General features: G+C 37.6%; 1 protein-coding gene across 1 annotated transcript in view; it reads right to left on the bottom strand.

The window, feature by feature from the left end:
• The window catches only part of LOC107593803 (ankyrin repeat and sterile alpha motif domain-containing protein 1B-like), a 90,201-nt gene that overhangs the window by 26,446 nt on the left and 40,681 nt on the right, over positions 1-23,074 (bottom strand). The window contains exons 4-13 of the mRNA XM_016283712.1: positions 17,870-18,166; positions 14,349-14,424; positions 13,476-13,577; positions 11,275-11,397; positions 10,674-10,699; positions 7,961-8,036; positions 7,152-7,253; positions 4,799-4,921; positions 3,251-3,432; positions 1,873-1,989 (exon numbers count right to left, since the gene is read on the bottom strand). Of these exons, the coding sequence (XP_016139198.1) occupies positions 1,873-1,989; positions 3,251-3,432; positions 4,799-4,921; positions 7,152-7,253; positions 7,961-8,036; positions 10,674-10,699; positions 11,275-11,397; positions 13,476-13,577; positions 14,349-14,424; positions 17,870-18,166 (1,224 nt within the window). The remainder of the gene's footprint in view (positions 1-1,872; positions 1,990-3,250; positions 3,433-4,798; positions 4,922-7,151; positions 7,254-7,960; positions 8,037-10,673; positions 10,700-11,274; positions 11,398-13,475; positions 13,578-14,348; positions 14,425-17,869; positions 18,167-23,074) is intronic.

Below are 23,074 nucleotides of genomic sequence, written 5' to 3' on the forward strand. Positions count from 1 at the left end.
AATGCAAACTGAGGATAACAATAGATTAAATTATCAAGACAACAAGCTGCTTAATTTTTTGTGGAAACACTGATTTTAGATCGAAAGTTTTAAAAGAACTTACTGCAACCTAAAACTTTTCAACAGTAATAAACATTCTTAATATATATAGTATAATAAGAATAAAAAGAATAAAGCAAAAGTTATCAAGTATTACCTGATTTATAATTAAAATGTGATAAAAAGATGTGTCTTTATTTTTTAAATACATATTTAACATCTAAGTAGCAATTTTTGACCTAATCATTGAGAGTAAAAGTTACTAACTACGTTAAGAATTAATGCAAGAATTTTATCAGCATTGCATGATTTTTATTGTCATATATATCTATGCACAAAGAGTCAACACGTGCCATAGCACATATACCTGTATATATTGTGGAGCATTTTGTGGTCATTTACAATTCAAATACATTAAAGTCCCAACCTAGAACAGCTCTTTTCTGGGGCGCTAAAACAATCCAGAAGTGTCACCGCAGAGTGTTTGTTTGTAAACAGTAATTTCATCTGCAGAGAAAACAATTGCAAAGCAGATGCTACTGATGGGAGTGCTTACTCTGATCTGGAATCACAAGACGTTTTCGGCATAAACATTAAAAGCACGTTTGCTGACTGCAGCATCGGGAATAGAGGCGGAAAAAAAACAGTGCGAAAACAAATACAAATGAACAGCTCCGATTTTACATACACAAATACATGACGTAACAGGAAAAGACGAATGGTGAAAACAAGAATGGATAGAAAAATAAAAAGGGGAGGCAGAGGAATGCTGGAGAACAGCTTGAATGAGAAAGCAGGGGCCGATAGCCAGTCTCTCTCTCTCCCTCTATCTCTGGATGTTTTCTCTGGATGTTATTGCGCAGTGCTGTGACGCACCTGTTTTGATGGAGACTCAGATCTGTCTATTGGGAAGTGGGAGGATATCCCACGCCTTGCACTTTATGAATTCTGTGTCTCCTAGCAACTACGAGAACCACTCGGAATCCACGTGCATCTCTCTCCCTGCGGAGGAGAGCCAGTGACGGAGTTCAGGATTGGTTTGCGGGTGCAGAAGTATGACTCGCAGTCCAAGGAACCCCAACTCTTACTGGAGCTGGAGTCTCCCCTCCCCCAGCCTGCTGGCACCTTCACTATGTCTGTTTCCATGGTAGCGGGAGGTCTCCTCACATGGCGCAGGTGGGCGGATCAGCGTGTGACACGATTACACTTCCTGCGGGATAATCAGACTTCCTGTCTAAGGGACGGGAATTCCTCTTGCTCATTCTGGCATTATGAAAGCCTTCTAAACCCTCAATCCAACTATTAACATTTCCTTATCCATCTTTTCAACCACGATCAGAATTAAAGAAAAAAAGAACTTTTTTTTTAGATGCCTAGGAAGTCTTTGAAGACCTTTGTGGTTAATTGGCTAAAGTTTCCATAGCAACATGACACTTCATACAAAGGATGTACCAGTTTTATCGTGCATTTGGCAATGAGAATGAATATAAATATTAAAATCATCACATTTAAAAAGCTCTGATGAGTGAAATAATAGAAAGAGGATGCCATAAACCAATTCAACACTTTGTAGTAAAATATTTTAAAATAAAATGAAAAATACAGAAATTAAGTTTGCATCAAAGTATGCAGATATAGCGGAAAAGTATTCATTGCCCAAATTAAATATTACATTATTTTAATATGAAATATTATATTATTATAGAACATATTTAGATATTAATTGACTGGTTTCAGTATATATTTTTAACATTTTAATATCTTTTACAAATTCGTTATCCACTAAGGGGTCCATTGCTGCATTATAAGGATGGGAAGTGTGAGTGTGTGTACCTGAGAAAAGCCCAGGTTTCTGCAGCCGTTGCAGGGAGTGAGTGCCTCCCACAGGCCTGATGGTCCGCAACTCTTTTCCTCCTCTTCCATCGCCGGGGGCAACGGGGGAGTGGGCCGCTACAGCCGGGTGGAGAGATATGCATACAGTTACACACAGTTAAGAGTAGTACACACAGGTACAGATACAGATCTCAGCTCATTCCAACATGACACAAGCTTAAGATAATAATAAGATAATAATAAGCCTGCATAAGGGGGAGGAGATAGACAACTCCGAGAGAAACGAGTATAAGGGGGGGGATAATTCCAATTATTAGAGGAATTGTAAAATGATACATGGTTTAAATATGTGAGAATAATAGTCTGACTCTCAATGACCCATTCTGACTTTTATACTGAAAAATACTTTTTTTATAACTCCAGAATTCAATATAGAAACACATTCCTAGTGTTAGGCCACAAAAACTGAAATTTTGACCATATCCAAGTATCATATATAAATATGACATCTATTTATTTTATGACACCAGCATGTTAAAAAAAAGATTGTTTGCTGCAAGTATGCAAGGGAAAAATAACTAAATAATTCCTTCGAAACAGACAAAACATTTCAATGTTAATTAGATAATGCTTTGTGACCGGCAGGCAAAATATATGGTCAGTAATTGTTCCCAGAATCCTTTTATAGACTTTGCAAACAACTCCAATCCCTTCAGTGAAGACTTAGGAGTTTTTGACGTGACTGGAATCAACTCGGAAGAGTGTTTGTGTGCATTGTGTCTTTGCTTGTTTATCTGGGCTCTGCAGACTTTGATTGATTGACCCGTCTCCATGTTTAATTGTATTGATCAAAGAAACGCAGTGGAGCAAACCGTGATCCAGTGGTCACTGTGACAGCTAAACCATGACAGCAAATGACCATTCCATTACACACTTTCCTAATGCATTCTGTCCCTTACATAGGGCTAAATTCACTCCCTAAGCCAGCAATGTGATGAAGTCACATCAAAAATATGATTCTGTTTGAGTTAAATAACATCAGTGATTAAATCGGGGACTGTTTTAGTGCTATAATTATGCATTTATGAGATTATGTAAATTGAAGGGAGACCCAGCAATGCACACAGTGTTTAGTCTCTGCTGGCCATAGTGAGGTACTGCATGAACAGAGAACTGCTGTTCATTATTCAAAGCTTATTAGGACTTCTTGTTATTGATGGTCTAACGTTATTGATTTCATTTTCTTGAAAAACAATTTTTTAATATATATATTTAAAGGGGCGTAATCTGATAAAAAACATTTCTTTAACTGCATAAAAACTGTTCAAAATCAGCAAAAAAGCCATTTACTCTACTGCATTTCCTTCTCAATGCACACCTTGTTTATTCGAGTGAGAGTGCTGTTCCGTTCTTCGTCAGACAGCCGCCCACTGCCGAAGCTCTCCATGGACTGAGAGTGAGAAGAGATGGTCTGACACAGCTCCTCAAAGGAGCAATCCTTATCACGGCAGATCTTTATTTCATTCAGCAACTTGGACAACTCCCCTGTTACTGCGTCATCTACAAAGGGAAGAAGAAAGAGAGAGAGGGGGCAAACTATGAATTTAAATGAAAGAAGAGCTGAAGAAAATTTAAGAAAAATTCATATTAATGGATAGCAGTATAGTACATCTTAGCCTGCCACAGTATGAAAGACTTGAATCTGTGTCATGTGATGATCTTCGTCACTAATTTTGGAGCTAATTTAGTCTTATTCTTGATAGTTAAATTCTTATTCTTACTAGTTAAATTCAAATGAAAATTTTTTACACTTATATATTCATGTACATTTTTTTATTTACCTTAACCCTTTTATATATTACCCCCATACTATTATGCAATACAAATGTACTTTTGTTGTTGTTGTCAAACTAGCACAATATAATAAAATAAATTGAAGTTTCAAGTAATTAGGGACTGGACCATACCAAAAGCACATAAAAAATCTCCATAAGAGCTTTTAAATAAACGTTTTTAATGTATCATTCATCACAACATCTGTCTTATTTATTTTTATTCTCTTTGTCTGCTTTTCAATATTTAATCTGGGACAAATGCTTGTTTTCTGGCATGGGCTCAGTGTGCTGATGTGTACTAACAGTCCTTTTGTGGCTGGCAGACTCTCAGATTCACCTGTGATCATTACCAAAATACTGCCCCAGATGGAATCAAAGACACACATCCAGCAGTATTCAGACCACAAAAGGACCAAATGAGACTGCGCTGCACTGCAACAACTGACCACTAGGAGCGCTGCTGACTGCACTTTCTTAATAATGCACATACACTAATCAAACCATCCATTCATTTGTCTCTATTTGTTTTCCTGTTATGAAAAACGTTGCAAAATAAGATTTATTTATTTTTAATTAAGAACATGATGATGAATCGATGAAGGGATTTATGCGTGCAAACTCTGGATTAAACAGTAAAACCTTTGCCAGAGGAAGACAAAGCAGCAGACAATGCGCTGTAATACTTTCACTTGACCACTGGGTGTCGTACTGCACGCTAAAATACATGAAAAACATGTGAGAGAATGAGAATGAGCATTTGGATGAGAGCAAAATAAGATTTATTTATTTTTAATTAAGAACATGATGATGAATAGATGAAGGGATTTATGCGTGCAAACTCTGGATTAAACAGTAAAACCTTTGCCAGAGGAAGACAAAGCAGCAGACAATGCGCTGTAATACTTTCACTTGACCACTGGGTGTCGTACTGCACGCTAAAATACATGAAAAACATGTGAGAGAATGAGAATGAGCATTTGGATGAGCCTGTTTACTTTTGTAAATGAACAATTACATTTAGGTGTTAAAATAGCATTTATACTGTATATGCATTAAGAACTTCGTTTTCATTCAAATATATCTACACATACTTTTATGCCGTAGAGACGGGGAGGGCACAGGTGAGGGTATTGATGTGCGTGGTGTCGGTATTGGACGCTGACGGGTTAAATCTTCGTGAAAATTCCCTTTGTCACAATCCCACATCATAAAATCTAGAGAGAGAGAGATAAATTAATTTACAGAACGCAAACAAGCACAACCACAAACATGCATTGGAGATGTGCCATTGTGCTCAGTTTAACCCTATAAAGCCTACTGTACTATATTTGATACGCAAATGTCTAAGAACCCTAATTTTTAAGAAATTGTCAGCAAGAACAAACTGCTGAAAAACCTGTAGTACACAATCTGTTAAATGCCTCAAGTCATCTGAGTGATAGTTTACACTTTTCAGCAAGTAAAAGGCCTTTTATGGCGCTTTTCCACTGCATGGTACGGCACGGTACGGCTCAGTACGGTTCACTTTTGGGGGATTTTCCACTGGGTACAGTACCTAGTACCTGGTACTTTTTTTAGTACCACCTCGGTTGGGGTTCCAAGTGAACCGTACCGTTACCAAAACGTGACGTGTAAACTCTGCTGATCACGGATTGGCCGGAGAGAATCGTCACTACCTGCGTCACTGAATTTGCGACACAAACACAAAAGAACCGCTAGATTTAAATCAGCACAGCCAGCAAAGGATCGAACGCAACTGTTTTGAACGAGCGCACCTTTTTTGAACAACCAAAAGGTTTTGTTGTCTGTTGTGGAAGAACAGACGTTCCTCTCGTTGATAGCAGAGGAGCGGATCCAGCGAGAGCTTGATGGGGCGACGCGGAATGAAAAAGTTTTTTTAGGAGTCGTGGTATTAGAGGCGGTGCAACTATAACGACATGTGAGTAATCCCGCCCACTCTAATGCGGTACTGAACTGCAGTGGAAACGCAAACCGTGTCGAGCCGAACCGTGCCGTGCCGTACTGAGCCGTACCACGCAGTGGAAAAGCACCATTAGCTTAATTCTAAAAAATGTCTCCTTCAGATTGTGGTACACTTTTTTTAATGTGAAATCTTTACTGATTTTTATAAAATAAACGTACGATTAACTTTTATATTGTTAGTAACATTTCAAGATGGACACTTGCTGAACTGAAGCAAACTTGGGTTTATTTGATGATCCATACACCATTTTTAGAAAAATCATGTTAAAATGTGAAACATGATATATAAGGCTTTTGAGGAACGTTTGTTTGTACATTTCTTAATCATCAGTGTATTGCATTGCATTTTAAATATAATCTTACTAAGACATATTATTGCCCCCTCATGTTCTCCTATATAATACTTAACGGGCCATAAAAGCTTAATGTATCAAATATGATGCTCAACAAAAACACATATGCAAACTTTCATGTTGTTGTTCAATTTTTTTAAATATATAGATTTTTTTTCTGACCATTATTTCATCTGTCAGGTTTTACAGGGTTAAAGAAAAGCACTTTACGTTGGTGAAAACATATGTAATTGTAGCTCTAAACAACTATATGCTGCACAAGCCACATGGTAAACTTGTAAACAACAATAGTTTCTGAGTCCCGTCAAAGACTGTAGATTATAAAACCACAGCAAGCTTGAGTTTGACATTCTTTCACGCAGAGGCAGGGAGGAGAACTGTAATGTTGCCTCTGTGCTGTAGGAGGAAGGGTGATTTGGACTTCACATGTGTCAAAAAGAGACATTTTCGAGCAGTAATAGGAGTCCTCAACTCTCAAGACTGCATTTCACAACCCTCAGAAATGTATAACCCTGGGCATGAAGTAGATGGAAACAACAAGAGAGCTAAAATGAATTTAATTTCAAAGCTGTATTCTTTTATGAGGGTGTGTTTTTGAAAGCAGAGATTGAACAATGGATTCAAACACCAAATGTCTTTTGTGCTGTACGATAAACTCTGCTGGAAAGAATGAGTTTAGTTGGTACATGAAGGAAGATGACAAACAAACTTTAGAATAATCCAAGATGTTATAATACTGAAAATGGCCCAATGTAGTAATAATGTAATTAATAACAATGTAATAAACATGTAATAATTCCTTATCCTCAATTATATCTCATCAAGAAGACACAGTATTGTAAGTATTTGCAGTTGTTGTTTTTTCCGAGAATGCGAGGGAACATGGATTTCTCATACACACTAAACCACCATTGTTCTCAATCTAACACAAACTTCCTGAAACAAACTGTATCAATCTGCAAGCATCCGCCTTCTGATTTCCACCAAGAACACGCTCCCTCATCAGCTTGTGCACGTGTGTGTGAGTGTGAGTGTGCTTGTGTGTGTTTTAAGGGCTTTATTTGCTTTAAAAAAGTTTACATGTGTGCGTGTCTGGAAAATACTTTACCTTGAATGAGAGAAGCAATTTGTTGTGATTTCTGAGATGGATGTTCTCTTAGTATGTCTAGAGCACTTCTTCCTTGGTAATCTCTGATGTTGGCATCAATCCCTGGGGGGGAAAAGTTTTTTTTATTTTCATTTTTAGATTAGCATTAATAAATGTTTTTAATTTGCATCTTGTATATTTTGTGTAATAGCTGCTTCTTGTCTAATTATATGGTTCTTTTTGGCAGAACACAGTGGAATATTAATTTCAATTAGAACATTCAATATTGACTGGAATTAAATTCAGGTCGTTTTCTCTATAATTTTTAGTATTTTATTTTATTTCTGCACATATAAAGTTGATATTTTAACAATAAATCTATATAAGGTATATATATATATATATATATATAATTTATTAATGTAATATAATATTTTATTTATTAATATTAACGCAAAAATATATTAAAACTAAAATAAAAGAGTTGAAACAAATAAAATAAAATGAAAATTATGAAAATTATATAATTGAAGAATCAGGGCTGACTCCTTCCCATAAAACCCTAAAAAAACATGAAAAAAAGACAAACACAAAACTAAACATTTTTCCCAGAATAAAACTTTCCATAATAATAAAACCACAACTGAACAATCACACCGCCCTTTCCCTATGACAGGAAGTTCCCCATTCCCCATTCTCCAATTCCTGTTCCACAGCTGGAACTGACAGAGAAGCTGTTAGGTCACAGGTCACACATGTAGTTTAAACAAACCATGGTCATGCAACCTCCCCATCCTAACACCACACACATACACTTCTGAAAGACATACCTGAGTCAAGCAGTAGCTGAACTACATCCATCTTTCCGAAGAGAGCGGCTTCATGGAGAGCACTTCCTTTATCTGTCTAGAGAGAGAATGATTTTAAGTCAATATTTTAAGCTTAATGCCTCACATAAAGAAGTAAATGGCAGTTATACACTATGGCATCTTTACTACTGCTGCCCTCGCAGTCTATCAGCCGTCTACTGGGGCGACTAGCAGTGTATTTTATATCATGCTCGCTGTGAAGTACTTAACTACACCCAATTTAGCTCTGGAAACATTTATTCAGTGTACTACAATTAACGGCAATAGCGCTGTGAATTTATTAGCCTGACTGATGGGAGCTTGAAAGAGGGAAAGAAACGGGCAAATGAGACCGAACAGCAGTTGAGACAGATCGCGAGAGAGCTTCTTGCACAGCTGAGCATGGTCATTTTAATAGGCCACCGGGAGACCGCACACGATACCCAATCAAATGGGCCCCCATCGGCCTTCATTAGTCCAGAGGCATGAGTACAGCGGCGGCGCTTGCTCTTCTCCCTGAACTATTGGATCTGTGTGATGATGCAATACACTTTAAACAAGAACTAGGGACTTATTACTGTAATACTTAATCCTGCAAAAAAGTTTGAGACACTGTTTTTGTCTGGCAGTGGTACCACAGCATTAATCTGGCTCCTGGACAACAGAGACTCTCCAGAGTCCAAATAGATCACGCTAAGTTTATGTCTTTGTAACATTACCAGGCGTTCTTGCATTCTGTATGTGCTTTTTTAGTGTGTGTACACAATGAATTTCTTTCTTTTTCTTTCTGATTCTGAATGAATGTCTTTGGCTGCTGTATAGTTTCTCTGTTTCTCGCCAATGGGATTGTGGGTGTTTACAAATAAAATTAAAAAAATCTGGGATGTTTGGCAGATAGGAATGCACAATATCTGCTTCAATTTTCAACTTGAAATCAAGTGAGAACACAGCAAATTTCTGAACTGGAACTACTTTTTGGGAAGTTCTCATTGGTCAACAAATGTCTACTACACCAAAGAGTCCTGCTAAATTTTTGGCTGCAAGATGGAGCTCCGTTTTCACACCACCCTGCTATTTTTTATCTATACATCCTGATGCATCATTCCCATTGAAATCAATGTACTAAAGCCAGTCACAAACCAATGCACCACACCATGCCTCATTGTGGATAAGACAACAAAACAACAGGTATTACACACCGGATGCGTCACATTCAGTTCAAGGTAGCTGCCCTAAACCGTGATTCTAATCACCAAACAGGCAAAAGTTCACTTTAAGAATGAAAAAAGTGGAAAAGAATGGAAATTATGAGTTTGAAGTTTGAAAAAACAGACATTATGTACACTTGGATCAATTTAGGGCAAACATAATGGAATTTAATGGAAATTCAATTTAGTGGCGCTCTGTGTCATAGTCCTGCGCCACGGACAGATGCCTAATGCTGTCACTCATTGAAAAACAATGTGTTTGAATTTCAAAGATGCAGTGTTGCGCTTCTTGTCTGGTGTATAATCCCCTTAAAGGTTGTTCACATAGAACATGTTTTTGCATTTCACTGCACTGTTTCGTCATTGTTTTTCTATGTAAACATTTGCTCGATGGACGACTTTGACCATTTCGCTTGTATCTTGTGTTTTTTTCAGCATATGGAGGATGACAAAGTGTTCTAAAAATGCTCTACTTAAGTTAAAAGAAGTTAACATTATTTTAACCACAGTCACATCATGTTTTTAAATGCAAAATCTCATTCTGTGTGTATGGTCATCAGAAGATAAAAGCATTTCAAAAGTTCTGTTTCATTCAGTTGCAGTCGGTCATACTTTTCTCAAACACAAGAACGCATCCTGTGAACACCCAGCAAGTCTGACAGTTCTGGAAAACAACAAATTGAGGCAAATATGGGGTTGAGTAAAAAGAAGACTATGAGTCTACAGTCAGTGCTGGTATACTGTCAGACTATACCTTAAGGAACATTTTGTACCGTATTAACCCATGTGGGGTAATATTAGTACCTTAGGTACTAATATGCATTCTTTAGGGGCTGATAAGGCTCAAAGGTGTATGTTTGAGGGTACTAAAGGAAGCTAAAGGAAAACAATTTTAATGTATGTACTCTCAAGCTTGAATCTAAGTATACAAAAAATGAAACCTTTCATAAAGTTACACCTTCAACATTGATAAGATACTTGCAAAATGAGATCTCATATCCTCTGTGTTTACTTACTCAGAGAAAACACTCTCTAAGACCAAACATAGTTGCAGGTAAGACATTCATTCTTCAACCTGAAGTTAAACTCCAGTCCAGATCACTGAATAGTCAGAATGACTAAAAAGACTTAATCCTGAATGAACGTGGTGAAGACTGAAGAGCACACTGTTCTCCTGATATGTTAAACTCAGAATTCTGTACTGTTCGGGATGAGCAGTGAGTGCGCCCACAACGAGACAGGAAGTGGGGCCCCCCCTCCTTCCTGTGTTTCCCATGGTGATTAGCTATTGATGTCACTAGGAGGAGGACATCGATTCACTCTCACTGTGCTTCCAGGAATTGAGAAGCGGAGACATTTCATTGGTCCAAAATTCAGCTTATCATAACTGCATATTAAATATAAATAAACATATTCGTTCTCATTCACAGTGGACAGACCAAATGGAACGTGTCTGGTTAGGACACTTTGTCGCATTGTGACTATACCGGTTTGATATAGTACTGTATCTCTCCTAGAGACAGAGAGAGAAAGAGGATGGGGAATCCATGCTTTAGATCAAAGCTTCCTCTGATCATTCTCTCTCACACACACAGAACCATTCAAACGCAGACAATCCTCCAGCGTTCCATCACACACACAAACACACACACACACACACACACACACACACACACACTTTCTTTATAGTCTCATATAGTCTTTTATGTCACTGTTTGTTTTCCTGTTATGAAAAACTTAGCAAAACGCGATTTATTTTTAAAATAAGAACATGATGATGAATGGATTAAGTGATGTATGTGTGCAAACACTGGATTAAACAGTAAAACCTTAAGACAAAGCAGCAGACAATATGCTGTAATACTATCACTTGAACACTGGGTGTCGTACTGCACACTAAAATACATGAAACACATGGCAGCAGTCATTCTCTTTAAGAGAATGAGCATGCTTACTTTTGTAAATGAACAATTACATTTAGGTGTTAAAATAGCATATTTATATTTATTAAATGCAATTATTCTGTGATGATTTTATTTGAATGCATTAAGAACTTAGTTTTCATACAAATATATCCCACACACATACTTTTATGCCGTAGAGACGGGGAGGGCACAGGTGAGGGTATTGATGTGCGTGGTGTCGGTATTGGACGCTGACGGGCAAAATCTTCATGAAAATTCCCTTTGTCACAATCCGACATCATATAATCTAGAGAGACAGAGATAAATTAATTTACAGAACACCAACAAACACAATCATAAAAATAAATCGGAGATGCATCATATTTGAAAAGCTCATTTCTAAAACCACTAATTTCTTAACTTCAGATCAAACTTCGATGAAAAACCATCTATTACATGCCTCTTGTCATCTGATTAATAGTTTATGATCTTTCAGCAAGTAAAAGGCCTTTTAGCATCATCCTAAAAATGTATCCTTCAGATTATGGTACACAAACCTTGCTTTTTGAAAAGTAAACATCAGAATAACTTTTAATGCTGTTAGTAATATTTCAAGAAAGACACTGCTGGACTGAAGAAACGTAGGTTTATTTGATTACCCATACATCGTTTTTAGAAAAATCGGTAACACTTTAGTATAGGGACCAATTCTCACTATTAACTAGTTGCTTTTTAGCATGTCTATTATTAACATAGTGGCTGTTTATTAGTACTTATAAAACACATATTCTGCATGATCATATTCTACATTCGTAATCCTACCCAATACCTAAATTTAACAATCTTACTAACTATTAATAAACAGCAAATTAGGAGTTAATGGTTTGTTAATGGCAAGAACTGGACCTTAAAATCAAGTGTGCACGAAAAATCATGTTAAAATGTGAGTATCAAATATAATACATCAGGCTTTTGAGGAACATTTGTTTGTACATTTCTTAATCGTCAGTGTATTGCACTGCATTATAAGTATCATCTTACGAAGGCATATCATTGGGAGATATAGAGTGTTTACTGACATAGAGTCACAACTGATATTTACTAATGTTTATATATATTTATGTAAGTAGTCTGCTATACCATTTAAAAATATCTCATTTATTTACATTCAAAGCTATCAGAATTACTTTTTGGCAATATAAATATTAGCAACTGCACCAAACTGCGTATTTTAGAATAAAACTGAGGTGTTTTTTTTTCACTCCTCGAGTGTACGCTCCATGTTCTCCTATTATATACTTAACGGGCCATAAAAGGCGGATGTATCAAATATGACACAACAAAAAACACATATGCAAACTTTGTTGTTCAATTTAAAAAGTATAGATTTTCTTCTGACCATTATTTCATATGTCAGGTTTTACACATGGGTTAAAGAAAAGCACTTAAAGTTGGTGAAAACCAAAATGTGGCGTCTGTAATTGTAGCGCTAAACAACTATAGGCTGCACAGGCCACATGGTAAACTTGTAAACAATAGTTTCTGAGTCCCGTCAAAAAGACTGTAGATTATAAAAGCACAGCAAGCTTGAGTTTGAAATTCCTTTCACGCTGAGGATTCTGGTTCATTGACCACACAGAAGCAGGGAAGAGAACTGTAATGTTGCCTCTGTCCTTTAGGATGACGGGTGATTTAGACTTCACATGTGTCAAAAAGAGACATTTTCAAGCAGTACCTCAACTCCCAAGACTGCATTTCACAGCCCTCAGAAATGTATAACCCTGGGCATAAAGTGGATGGAAACAGCAAGAGAGCTAAACTGAATTTAATTTCAAAACCAGATAACCACATCATATGCTTTTATGAGGGTGTGTTTTTGAAAGCAGAGATGGAACACTGGATTCAAACACCCAACGTCTTCTGTGCGGTGTGATCAACTCTGCTGGAAAGAATGAGCTTAGTTGAATCAGTAAATGAAGGAAGACAAACAAACTTTAGAATCATCTAGATGTTATAATGCTGCAAATGGCCCAATGTCGTTATAATGTGTATAACAATGTAATAAACCTGTAATAATTGCAAAATCTCACGTATACCTCATCAAGAAGGCACGGTATTCTAAGTATTTGTAGTTGTTTTTTTCTTTTGAGAAATGTGAGGGAACATGGATTTCTCATACACACTAAACGACCATTGTTCTCAATCTAACACAAACTTCCTGAAACAAATTTTATCAATCTGCAAGCATCCGCCTTCTGATTTCCACCAAGAACACGCTCCCTCATCAGCTTGTGCACGTGTGTGTGAGTGTGCTTGTGTGTGTTTTAAGTGCTTTATTTGCTTTAAAAAAAGTTTAAATGTGTGCTTGTCTGGGAAATACTTTACCTTGTATGAGAGAAGCAATTTGTTGTGATTTCTGAGATGGATGTTCTCTTAGAATGTCTAGAGCAGATCTTCCTTGGCAATCTCTGATGTTGGCGTCAATCCCTGAGGAAAAAAGTTTTTGATTTTAATTTTTAGATTAGCTTTAATTAGACATAAATATTCATAAATGTTTTTAATTTGCATGTTGTATATTTTGTATAATAACTACAGTATATTATTTACATTTATATTTATAATATATGATAATATATGTTTAGAATATTTTATTTCTGATAATGCAACAGCACAAAACCAACCATTACATCTGACTATAATGACACAAAACATTTTATCTGAAAATGTCTCATTTATTTCAATTTATTGTTAAAAACAAAAAAAGAACAAAACTGAACAGAAACTTTAAATGTGCAAAATTAAAAAATACTCAATTATAGATAAAAAAAATCAATATTGAATGTTCTGAATTAAATTAATATTCCACTGTGTTCTATAATATTTTATTTATTAAAACAAACACAAAACATGCATAAAAAATAAAACAGTTGAAATGAACTTTAAAAATTGCTTTTGTCTTATGGAAATTATATAACAGAATAATCAGGGCTGACACCTTCCCACAAACCCTCAAAAACATGAAAAAAAACACAAAAATAAACAATTTTCCCAGAATAAAACTTTCCATAACAATAAAACCAGAACAATCACACCACCCTTTCCCTATGACAGGAAGCTCCCCAATCTCCAATTCCTGTTCCACAGCTGGAACTGACAGAGAAGCTGTTAGGTCACAGGTCACACATGTAGTTTAAACAAACCATGGTCATGCAACCTCCCCATCCTAACACCACACACATACACTTCTGAAAGACATACCTGAGTCAAGCAGTAGCTGAACTACATCCATCTTTCCGAAGAGAGCGGCTTCATGGAGAGCACTTCCTTTATCTGTCTAGAGAGAGAATGATTTTAAGTCAATATTTTAAGCTTAATGCCTCACATAAAGAAGTAAATGGCAGTTATACACTATGGCATCTTTACTACTGCTGCCCTCGCAGTCTATCAGCCGTCTACTGGGGCGACTAGCAGTGTATTTTATATCATGCTCGCTGTGAAGTACTTAACTACACCCAATTTAGCTCTGGAAACATTTATTCAGTGTACTACAATTAACGGCAATAGCGCTGTGAATTTATTAGCCTGACTGATGGGAGCTTGAAAGAGGGAAAGAAACGGGCAAATGAGACCGAACAGCAGTTGAGACAGATCGCGAGAGAGCTTCTTGCACAGCTGAGCATGGTCATTTTAATAGGCCACCGGGAGACCGCACACGATACCCAATCAAATGGGCCCCCATCGGCCTTCATTAGTCCAGAGGCATGAGTACAGCGGCGGCGCTTGCTCTTCTCCCTGAACTATTGGATCTGTGTGATGATGCAATACACTTTAAACAAGAACTAGGGACTTATTACTGTAATACTTAATCCTGCAAAAAAGTTTGAGACACTGTTTTTGTCTGGCAGTGGTACCACAGCATTAATCTGGCTCCTGGACAACAGAGACTCTCCAGAGTCCAAATAGATCACGCTAAGTTTATGTCTTTGTAACATTACCAGGCGTTCTTGCATTCTGTATGTGCTTTTTTAGTGTGTGTACACAATGAATTTCTTTCTTTTTCTTTCTGATTCTGAATGAATGTCTTTGGCTGCTGTATAGTTTCTCTGTTTCTCGCCAATGGGATTGTGGGTGTTTACAAATAAAATTAAAAAAATCTGGGATGTTTGGCAGATAGGAATGCACAATATCTGCTTCAATTTTCAACTTGAAATCAAGTGAGAACACAGCAAATTTCTGAACTGGAACTACTTTTTGGGAAGTTCTCATTGGTCAACAAATGTCTACTACACCAAAGAGTCCTGCTAAATTTTTGGCTGCAAGATGGAGCTCCGTTTTCACACCACCCTGCTATTTTTTATCTATACATCCTGATGCATCATTCCCATTGAAATCAATGTACTAAAGCCAGTCACAAACCAATGCACCACACCATGCCTCATTGTGGATAAGACAACAAAACAACAGGTATTACACACCGGATGCGTCACATTCAGTTCAAGGTAGCTGCCCTAAACCGTGATTCTAATCACCAAACAGGCAAAAGTTCACTTTAAGAATGAAAAAAGTGGAAAAGAATGGAAATTATGAGTTTGAAGTTTGAAAAAACAGACATTATGTACACTTGGATCAATTTAGGGCAAACATAATGGAATTTAATGGAAATTCAATTTAGTGGCGCTCTGTGTCATAGTCCTGCGCCACGGACAGATGCCTAATGCTGTCACTCATTGAAAAACAATGTGTTTGAATTTCAAAGATGCAGTGTTGCGCTTCTTGTCTGGTGTATAATCCCCTTAAAGGTTGTTCACATAGAACATGTTTTTGCATTTCACTGCACTGTTTCGTCATTGTTTTTCTATGTAAACATTTGCTCGATGGACGACTTTGACCATTTCGCTTGTATCTTGTGTTTTTTTCAGCATATGGAGGATGACAAAGTGTTCTAAAAATGCTCTACTTAAGTTAAAATAAGTTAACATTATTTTAACCACAGTCACATCATGTTTTTAAATGCAAAATCTCATTCTGTGTGTATGGTCATCAGAAGATAAAAGCATTTCAAAAGTTCTGTTTCATTCAGTTGCAGTCGGTCATACTTTTCTCAAACACAAGGACGCATCCTGTGAACACCCAGCAAGTCTGACAGTTCTGGAAAACAACAAATTGAGGCAAATATGGGGTTGAGTAAAAAGAAGACTATGAGTCTACAGTCAGTGCTGGTATACTGTCAGACTATACCTTAAGGAACATTTTGTACCGTATTAACCCATGTGGGGTAATATTAGTACCTTAGGTACTAATATGCATTCTTTAGGGGCTGATAAGGCTCAAAGGTGTATGTTTGAGGGTACTAAAGGAAGCTAAAGGAAAACAATTTTAATGTATGTACTCTCAAGCTTGAATCTAAGTATACAAAAAATGAAACCTTTCATAAAGTTACACCTTCAACATTGATAAGATACTTGCAAAATGAGATCTCATATCCTCTGTGTTTACTTACTCAGAGAAAACACTCTCTAAGACCAAACATAGTTGCAGGTAAGACATTCATTCTTCAACCTGAAGTTAAACTCCAGTCCAGATCACTGAATAGTCAGAATGACTAAAAAGACTTAATCCTGAATGAACGTGGTGAAGACTGAAGAGCACACTGTTCTCCTGATATGTTAAACTCAGAATTCTGTACTGTTCGGGATGAGCAGTGAGTGCGCCCACAACGAGACAGGAAGTGGGGCCCCCCCTCCTTCCTGTGTTTCCCATGGTGATTAGCTATTGATGTCACTAGGAGGAGGACATCGATTCACTCTCACTGTGCTTCCAGGAATTGAGAAGCGGAGACATTTCATTGGTCCAAAATTCAGCTTATCATAACTGCATATTAAATATAAATAAACATATTCGTTCTCATTCACAGTGGACAGACCAAATGGAACGTGTCTGGTTAGGACACTTTGTCGCATTGTGACTATACCGGTTTGATATAGTACTGTATCTCTCCTAGAGACAGAGAGAGAAAGAGGATGGGGAATCCATGCTTTAGATCAAAGCTTCCTCTGATCATTCTCTCTCACACACACAGAACCATTCAAACGCAGACAATCCTCCAGCGTTCCATCACACACACAAACACACACACACACACACACACACACACACACACACACACAATGCCTCATAAGACAGTTTCCATACAAACAGCTTTATAGCCTGTCATATAAGACAAACACATACCATATAACAAGAAAACACACAAAGCTTTAAAGCTATATTAGTGAGGACCTCTCATACATAGAATTATTCTTTCATACTAACGTAATATTTACTATTCTCTATGCCTAAAACTAACATCCAAACATCCTCACAAGTCATTTTGCATTTATTTTTAAATTAATATTTTAGTTATGATTTTTTTTTTCAATTGAGGACGTCCCCAGATCTCCCGAAATGTTCCCAAAGGGAAGGTTTGTACGATTCAGGTCACTTCGTGGTACAAAATTTGTCCCTAAAGTATAACCAAGTAAACACACACCAGGGTAGCCTGAGGAAACCCTGGACTGAGAACAGAGTGTTCCTCTACTGCGTTTCACTTACTCTCACAGCTAGATTAATTATTCATCCATTTGAGCCCTTAAACCATTCACACACAGTCTCTCTCTCTCTCTCTCTCTCTCTCTCTCTCTCTCACGATTGAGCATGCCAACTGAGACCTAGAGCGAAAAGGTGTGTGTAAAGTGTGTGGAGTTCTAGAGTAAGAAGATGTCCTGCCCACACACACTGACCTGTGTGTTAACGTCCATGTCGGCCTCCAGCAGCACTCGAACGGTAGTGTGATGGCCATTTCGTGCAGCCAGATGTAGAGGTGTGTGCTTGTGTGTATTGCAGCTCATGAGGTTGGGGTGGGCGGTTAGTAGCATGCGGACCACCTGCAGGCGGCCGTACAGGGCGGCCAGGTCCAGCGGCGTTTCTCCTCGACTGTTCCTCATGCTGGGGTCCGTCAGCTCCTGCAGCAAAACACGGACCACCTCGGAGTGACCGTACTGAGCCGCACAATGCAGAGCCGTCTCCTGTTCATGGTTCTACATCAGAAAGGGAGAGACAGCATGTTACTGTAACAGCACTGTAAAGAAATTCCCTCTGAAACATCCATTATCAAAACATGAGATGTCATATAACCCTGACAACTGTCTATCAATCCCTTACTGTCCTAAATAAGTCCCATAATGCATTGCAACTGCCCTAAGGCTATTGTCAGGTTGTTTTCTCACACAATCGGATCCCTCCATTGCATGAATGAAATTCAATGCTATTTAACGATAAGACAAATCAAACACAGCAGGTCAAAACTGATAACGACAAATTATTGAAGGTGAAACATCTGAATGCATTAGCAGATTCATATCGCCGTCATTATCATATAGTGATGAAATTATTAAATTCATTTCATAAAATATCAACTAGTCGACTAAAGGCTTAAATGGTTGACTAGGAAAGACTTTAATCGGGACCAACCCTAGTGTTTTTACTGACCCAAATAAAAAGAGATATGGCTCAGGAATCTCCTTTACTCTAAGTCTTTTCATTGACTGCCAGGGCTTTCAAGTCTGATTGTTTAGAAATGTATTACCACAGCTCTCCCTGCAGGTGGTGTGGGATGATGAGTTAGCGGTTTGTTAAAATCTGTAAACCTACAAGGGTAATAAGAATATAATCTAACAAATTAAACTGGAACTTTGCTTTAACAAACAGCCCATAAGCCAAAGATAACTCAACAGCACCCTCCATTGCCACTACTGCACACCACACTCATTCTCTTGACTCTGTGTGTATGTGTGTGTGGGGGGGTGTTTAGAGGGGTCTTCCAACAAACCCATGAGAGTGAAAAATGTGCAGTCATGTCTGTGGTATGAAGACAGAAGTAGCACTCGTGCAGGTCTGTCAATAAACAAGAGAACTGCAGCGAGCGGCCACTTTAACTGCAATGACTTATTTCAAGCAAATAGGTTCCTTAATTAGCCATACATGATTGAAAATGATGATAAGAGACTCCCAGTCCCTGAAGCAGCACAAAGAAATAGACCTGAAACTGCAGACAGATATCTCTCGCTCTCCCTATCGCTCCCTCTCATACTCTATGCCCTGCCTTCCTTCCTTTAATCTCCCTTTTTTAGCCTTGAACAGCACACACAGAGTAATTTCCTGCATCTATGAGCGCAGCCTCCATCGTGCATCTGTATGTCGGCCAGACAGTGCAATATCCAGAGAGACAGCAGGCCGCTTTCCCACTCCATATTGTTCACGCCCTATTGGTTAATATCCAAGATGGGCTGTCATGATAAAACAACAGAAGAAGCGGCATTCGCATTCAATTAATGAAATGACATATAATAGCAATGGCGTGTCTAAAGCGATCAGCACTTTAAAATGGCACAAAACAAATAATTAAAGTATAAAATATACAAACAGAGCCAACAAAAGTGCTTTGTTCACAGATGAGGACTCCGTGAGTCTCATCTCTTAGTGGAGCACTAAAGCAGATGTACAAACAGACAGTACAGCCCACGGGAGGATAGAGGATGTGTGGAGGAGCACGTTAATCTTGGCTATCCTGTACAATCCAGTGCAGTTTAATGTGGATTTGGTCTTTGAGCCGATATTGTAGAATTAAAGGAATATTCTGGGCTCAATACAAGTTAAGCTCAATTGAGCATTTAATGCTGATTGACGCAAAATCAAATCAAATCAAATAATAAAATAAAAATAGATTCATCCCTTGTTTTCTTAAAAATATAAATTAAAAAAAATAGAAGTTACAGTGAGGCACTTACAGTTAGGTGATTTTTTTTCAAACTGAATCATGTAAAAATCATGTAAACATGAATAATGTTTACATCTCGTGGCTTTACTACTGAAAGTGAGCATTTAAACGTTAACTTCAATTGAAAATGCCTCACTGTAACCGAGATTTTTGCTTTTTTTTCCAAGAAAAGGAGAGACAAATAGAAATAACTTTTTTGTGGTAATCAACATTATATTTCTTTATATGAGCCACCATGCCATTCCAAACACAGGAAACTAGGTCCAAAGGTGACCATCGTACTATAAAACACATGGTTCAACTTATTCTCTCACATATGCTGGTTCGGCTAACGCCGGAAGTGACCTCATACTACTGGCCTGTGCTCAAGAGAGCTGGGTGAGAATGTTAACACGGCGGATCTGACACCGGGACTCACAAACACATCTGGCTAATGCTGTGTGTGTGTGTGTGTGTGTGTATGAGAGAGAGAGAAATAGAGGAATTCAGAGGGCCGTCTCTTGTGGGCTCAGAGGAGCTGGAGTCAGAGAAAATGGTGTAACCTTTCATCCTCCCAACCAGAAAACAAAACATTCCTGAGTAACACACAAAACTAGCCATTTTCTCACACCCCCTCTCTCTCAAACACATACAGACTCATCCACTAAGGATCTATGTCCATATGCTAAAACACACAAATGTTAGCTATTTAAACACTTCCTATTGAATTTGAACATACAAGTATTTTTTAATATATTCAAAATTTGGGGTCAATAAGAATTTTTATTGAATCCTCTAATAGCTTTAATATAAAATTAATCTAACTGCTACAGAATAACCATACCTAATTTAACTTATTTACTTTTTCCAAATAAGGACATCCCTTTCATCAGATTTGGCTTACCTCTGTTGCCAGATTTGTCCCCAAAGTATAGTAAACACACACTCACACAGAGGCCTTTCTCATTCCATTTCATTCCAGCATTTGCCTCTCTGTAATAGGTCAGTCAATAAATCTGGCATCAATCTACAAATGGACACACCAACAGCTTCTTTATATGAATTTAAACAAAGCAAAACTCTGTCTACTGCATTTATTAGCATACAAATTCAACTTTTGTGTTTGAAAAGACAAAATAGTAGGCACTTGGAAAGACATGAGGGTGAGTAAATGCTGACAGAACTTTAATTTTTGGGTGAACAATCCTTTCAAGAACCTGTTCAATTAGCTGAGTGATACAAGTAAGTACTCTTCAAGTAAATTAGCAGAGACTTCCCTTAATATACGGTCATATGCTGTAAAATGGGCCTGTCACAGACAGTCATGTTATTTTCTGTGCAAATGCAGATCTCTTACGTACCTGCAGGTACGTTTGACGCGGATCTTCAATATGAACGTGGCAGAAATGCATTCAGTGTTCAGATTGATTTTATGTCCTTTCAGATGAAAGAATGATAAATGGAAGCTCTCCGCTTTTATTGCATATATTTACAGATCTGGACGACACAGAGGCTTAAACAAATATTCATACATAGAATCTATAGATACACACACCCCAATCTTTCAATACAGAACACAATTTCACAAAACTTGACATTCCTTATTGGAGGGTTTACAACCCTTGTGTGTGTTTGTGTTAGCATTAAAACTATCAAACACTAGCTGGAAATCATGGGGCTATAAACAGCCTCTACATAGCAGTGCTGAAATAATAGCATACCCTCTGACACAAAATATATGAATATTATACTCGGATATGAGTAATGTCCAAGTCATAAAGAGCTCAGCATCCCACACTGCAGTGTAATATACGCCGTAATGTCCGTGCCGCCGGCTGTGTGTGTGTCCAGGTCTATGTATCATCACTATTGCATTGCTTATTGCTCGTAAAGTGCTGCACATATCCATTTAGAGAAATGGATGTAAAATGGAGTGAAAGTAAAAATGTTATCAGTCAGGATTATGCAGCATTCATAACTGACTTGAGAAGGCCCAATCCAATTAATTTCCTAAAATTTAGTTGAATTCAACATTCCTTTCATGAATTGAAAACTCAAAAACAGACCCTAATCGTTATTAACAGACTACTGACAGTGTAAATGAATGCCATAAACTGTCTTTGTCTCTCCAAAACGCACTCATGCCGGCGGTGAAGGTCTATCCATCAAGCTGATGGTTTAGTGAGTTGAGGAGGGCTGAAGATTGGACGTAATTGTTTCTCCGGCTTGTTTGGTCATTAAGAGTGAGGCAGATGGCAGGAGAGAGAGCAGCACTCTTCCCTGCAATGAGACAGCATTTTAACTGCAGGTAAATACAGGCCTTTCACAGAGCTGCTCTGATTCTGCTCAACAAACCCTCCATCAGCCCATCAACACGCTGAGATGCGGGGAACAGGTCTGAAACCGTCAAAAACCTGTTAAGAGTGTGTATGTGTTCTTTCTCAAATGCATGGTTGACTGTGTACAGATGTCTCATGTGTTAGTAAATGTGTACTATTAAAAGCACACTAGTGTAAAGTGCTCATTAGCGCTCAATACTAGTGCTTGTTATTACTCAGGTTTGAACAAACCCCTAAAAGTTCAGCTCATTCTCCACCATTTCGGACATAGATGATACCTTAAATTCTGGCGTTTGTTTTAGGGAAATGTGGGCAATTAATTTTCAGATGTACCATTTTCATCTGCCACATGATGTGTGAAAATATCCCACTGACTTACTGACTTAAGAAGAAACCCAAGTCGTACCTGAAAAACAAACTGAAAAAAACTGAATATTTTTACAGATTTGGGGGTGGCCATGTAAGAAACCACCTAGCAACCACACAGAATTCCTTAGCAACCACCTAGCTGACAAACACACAAGAAAATTCAGTTCACCCATTGAAACAAGTCCAACAAGTCCGCCTAAGGCCCAAAGCAAATCTAACCTTAACTAACTTGTTAGTTAATGTTAGTTGATGCATTAATTATAATTAACTAATCAGAACTTATGGTACAGTGTTACCAAATTACTTGATGAAGTAGTTTAGTTCAAATTGAGTTATTAATGCAACCATGGATGTCTTTGGTTACATATAAATCTATTACCAAAGCTACGGATTGTAAAATTAAACATTTGTGATTTGTTTTTGTTTTGTTTTTTTAGCTTACATTTTGCTCAGCATTAATTTAGCATACTGCTATCACAACA

The sequence above is a fragment of the Sinocyclocheilus grahami genome, unplaced genomic scaffold, assembly GCF_001515645.1.
Source record: "Sinocyclocheilus grahami isolate Dianchi unplaced genomic scaffold, SAMN03320097.WGS_v1.1 scaffold1.1, whole genome shotgun sequence".
Classification (NCBI taxonomy): Eukaryota; Metazoa; Chordata; class Actinopteri; order Cypriniformes; family Cyprinidae; genus Sinocyclocheilus; species Sinocyclocheilus grahami.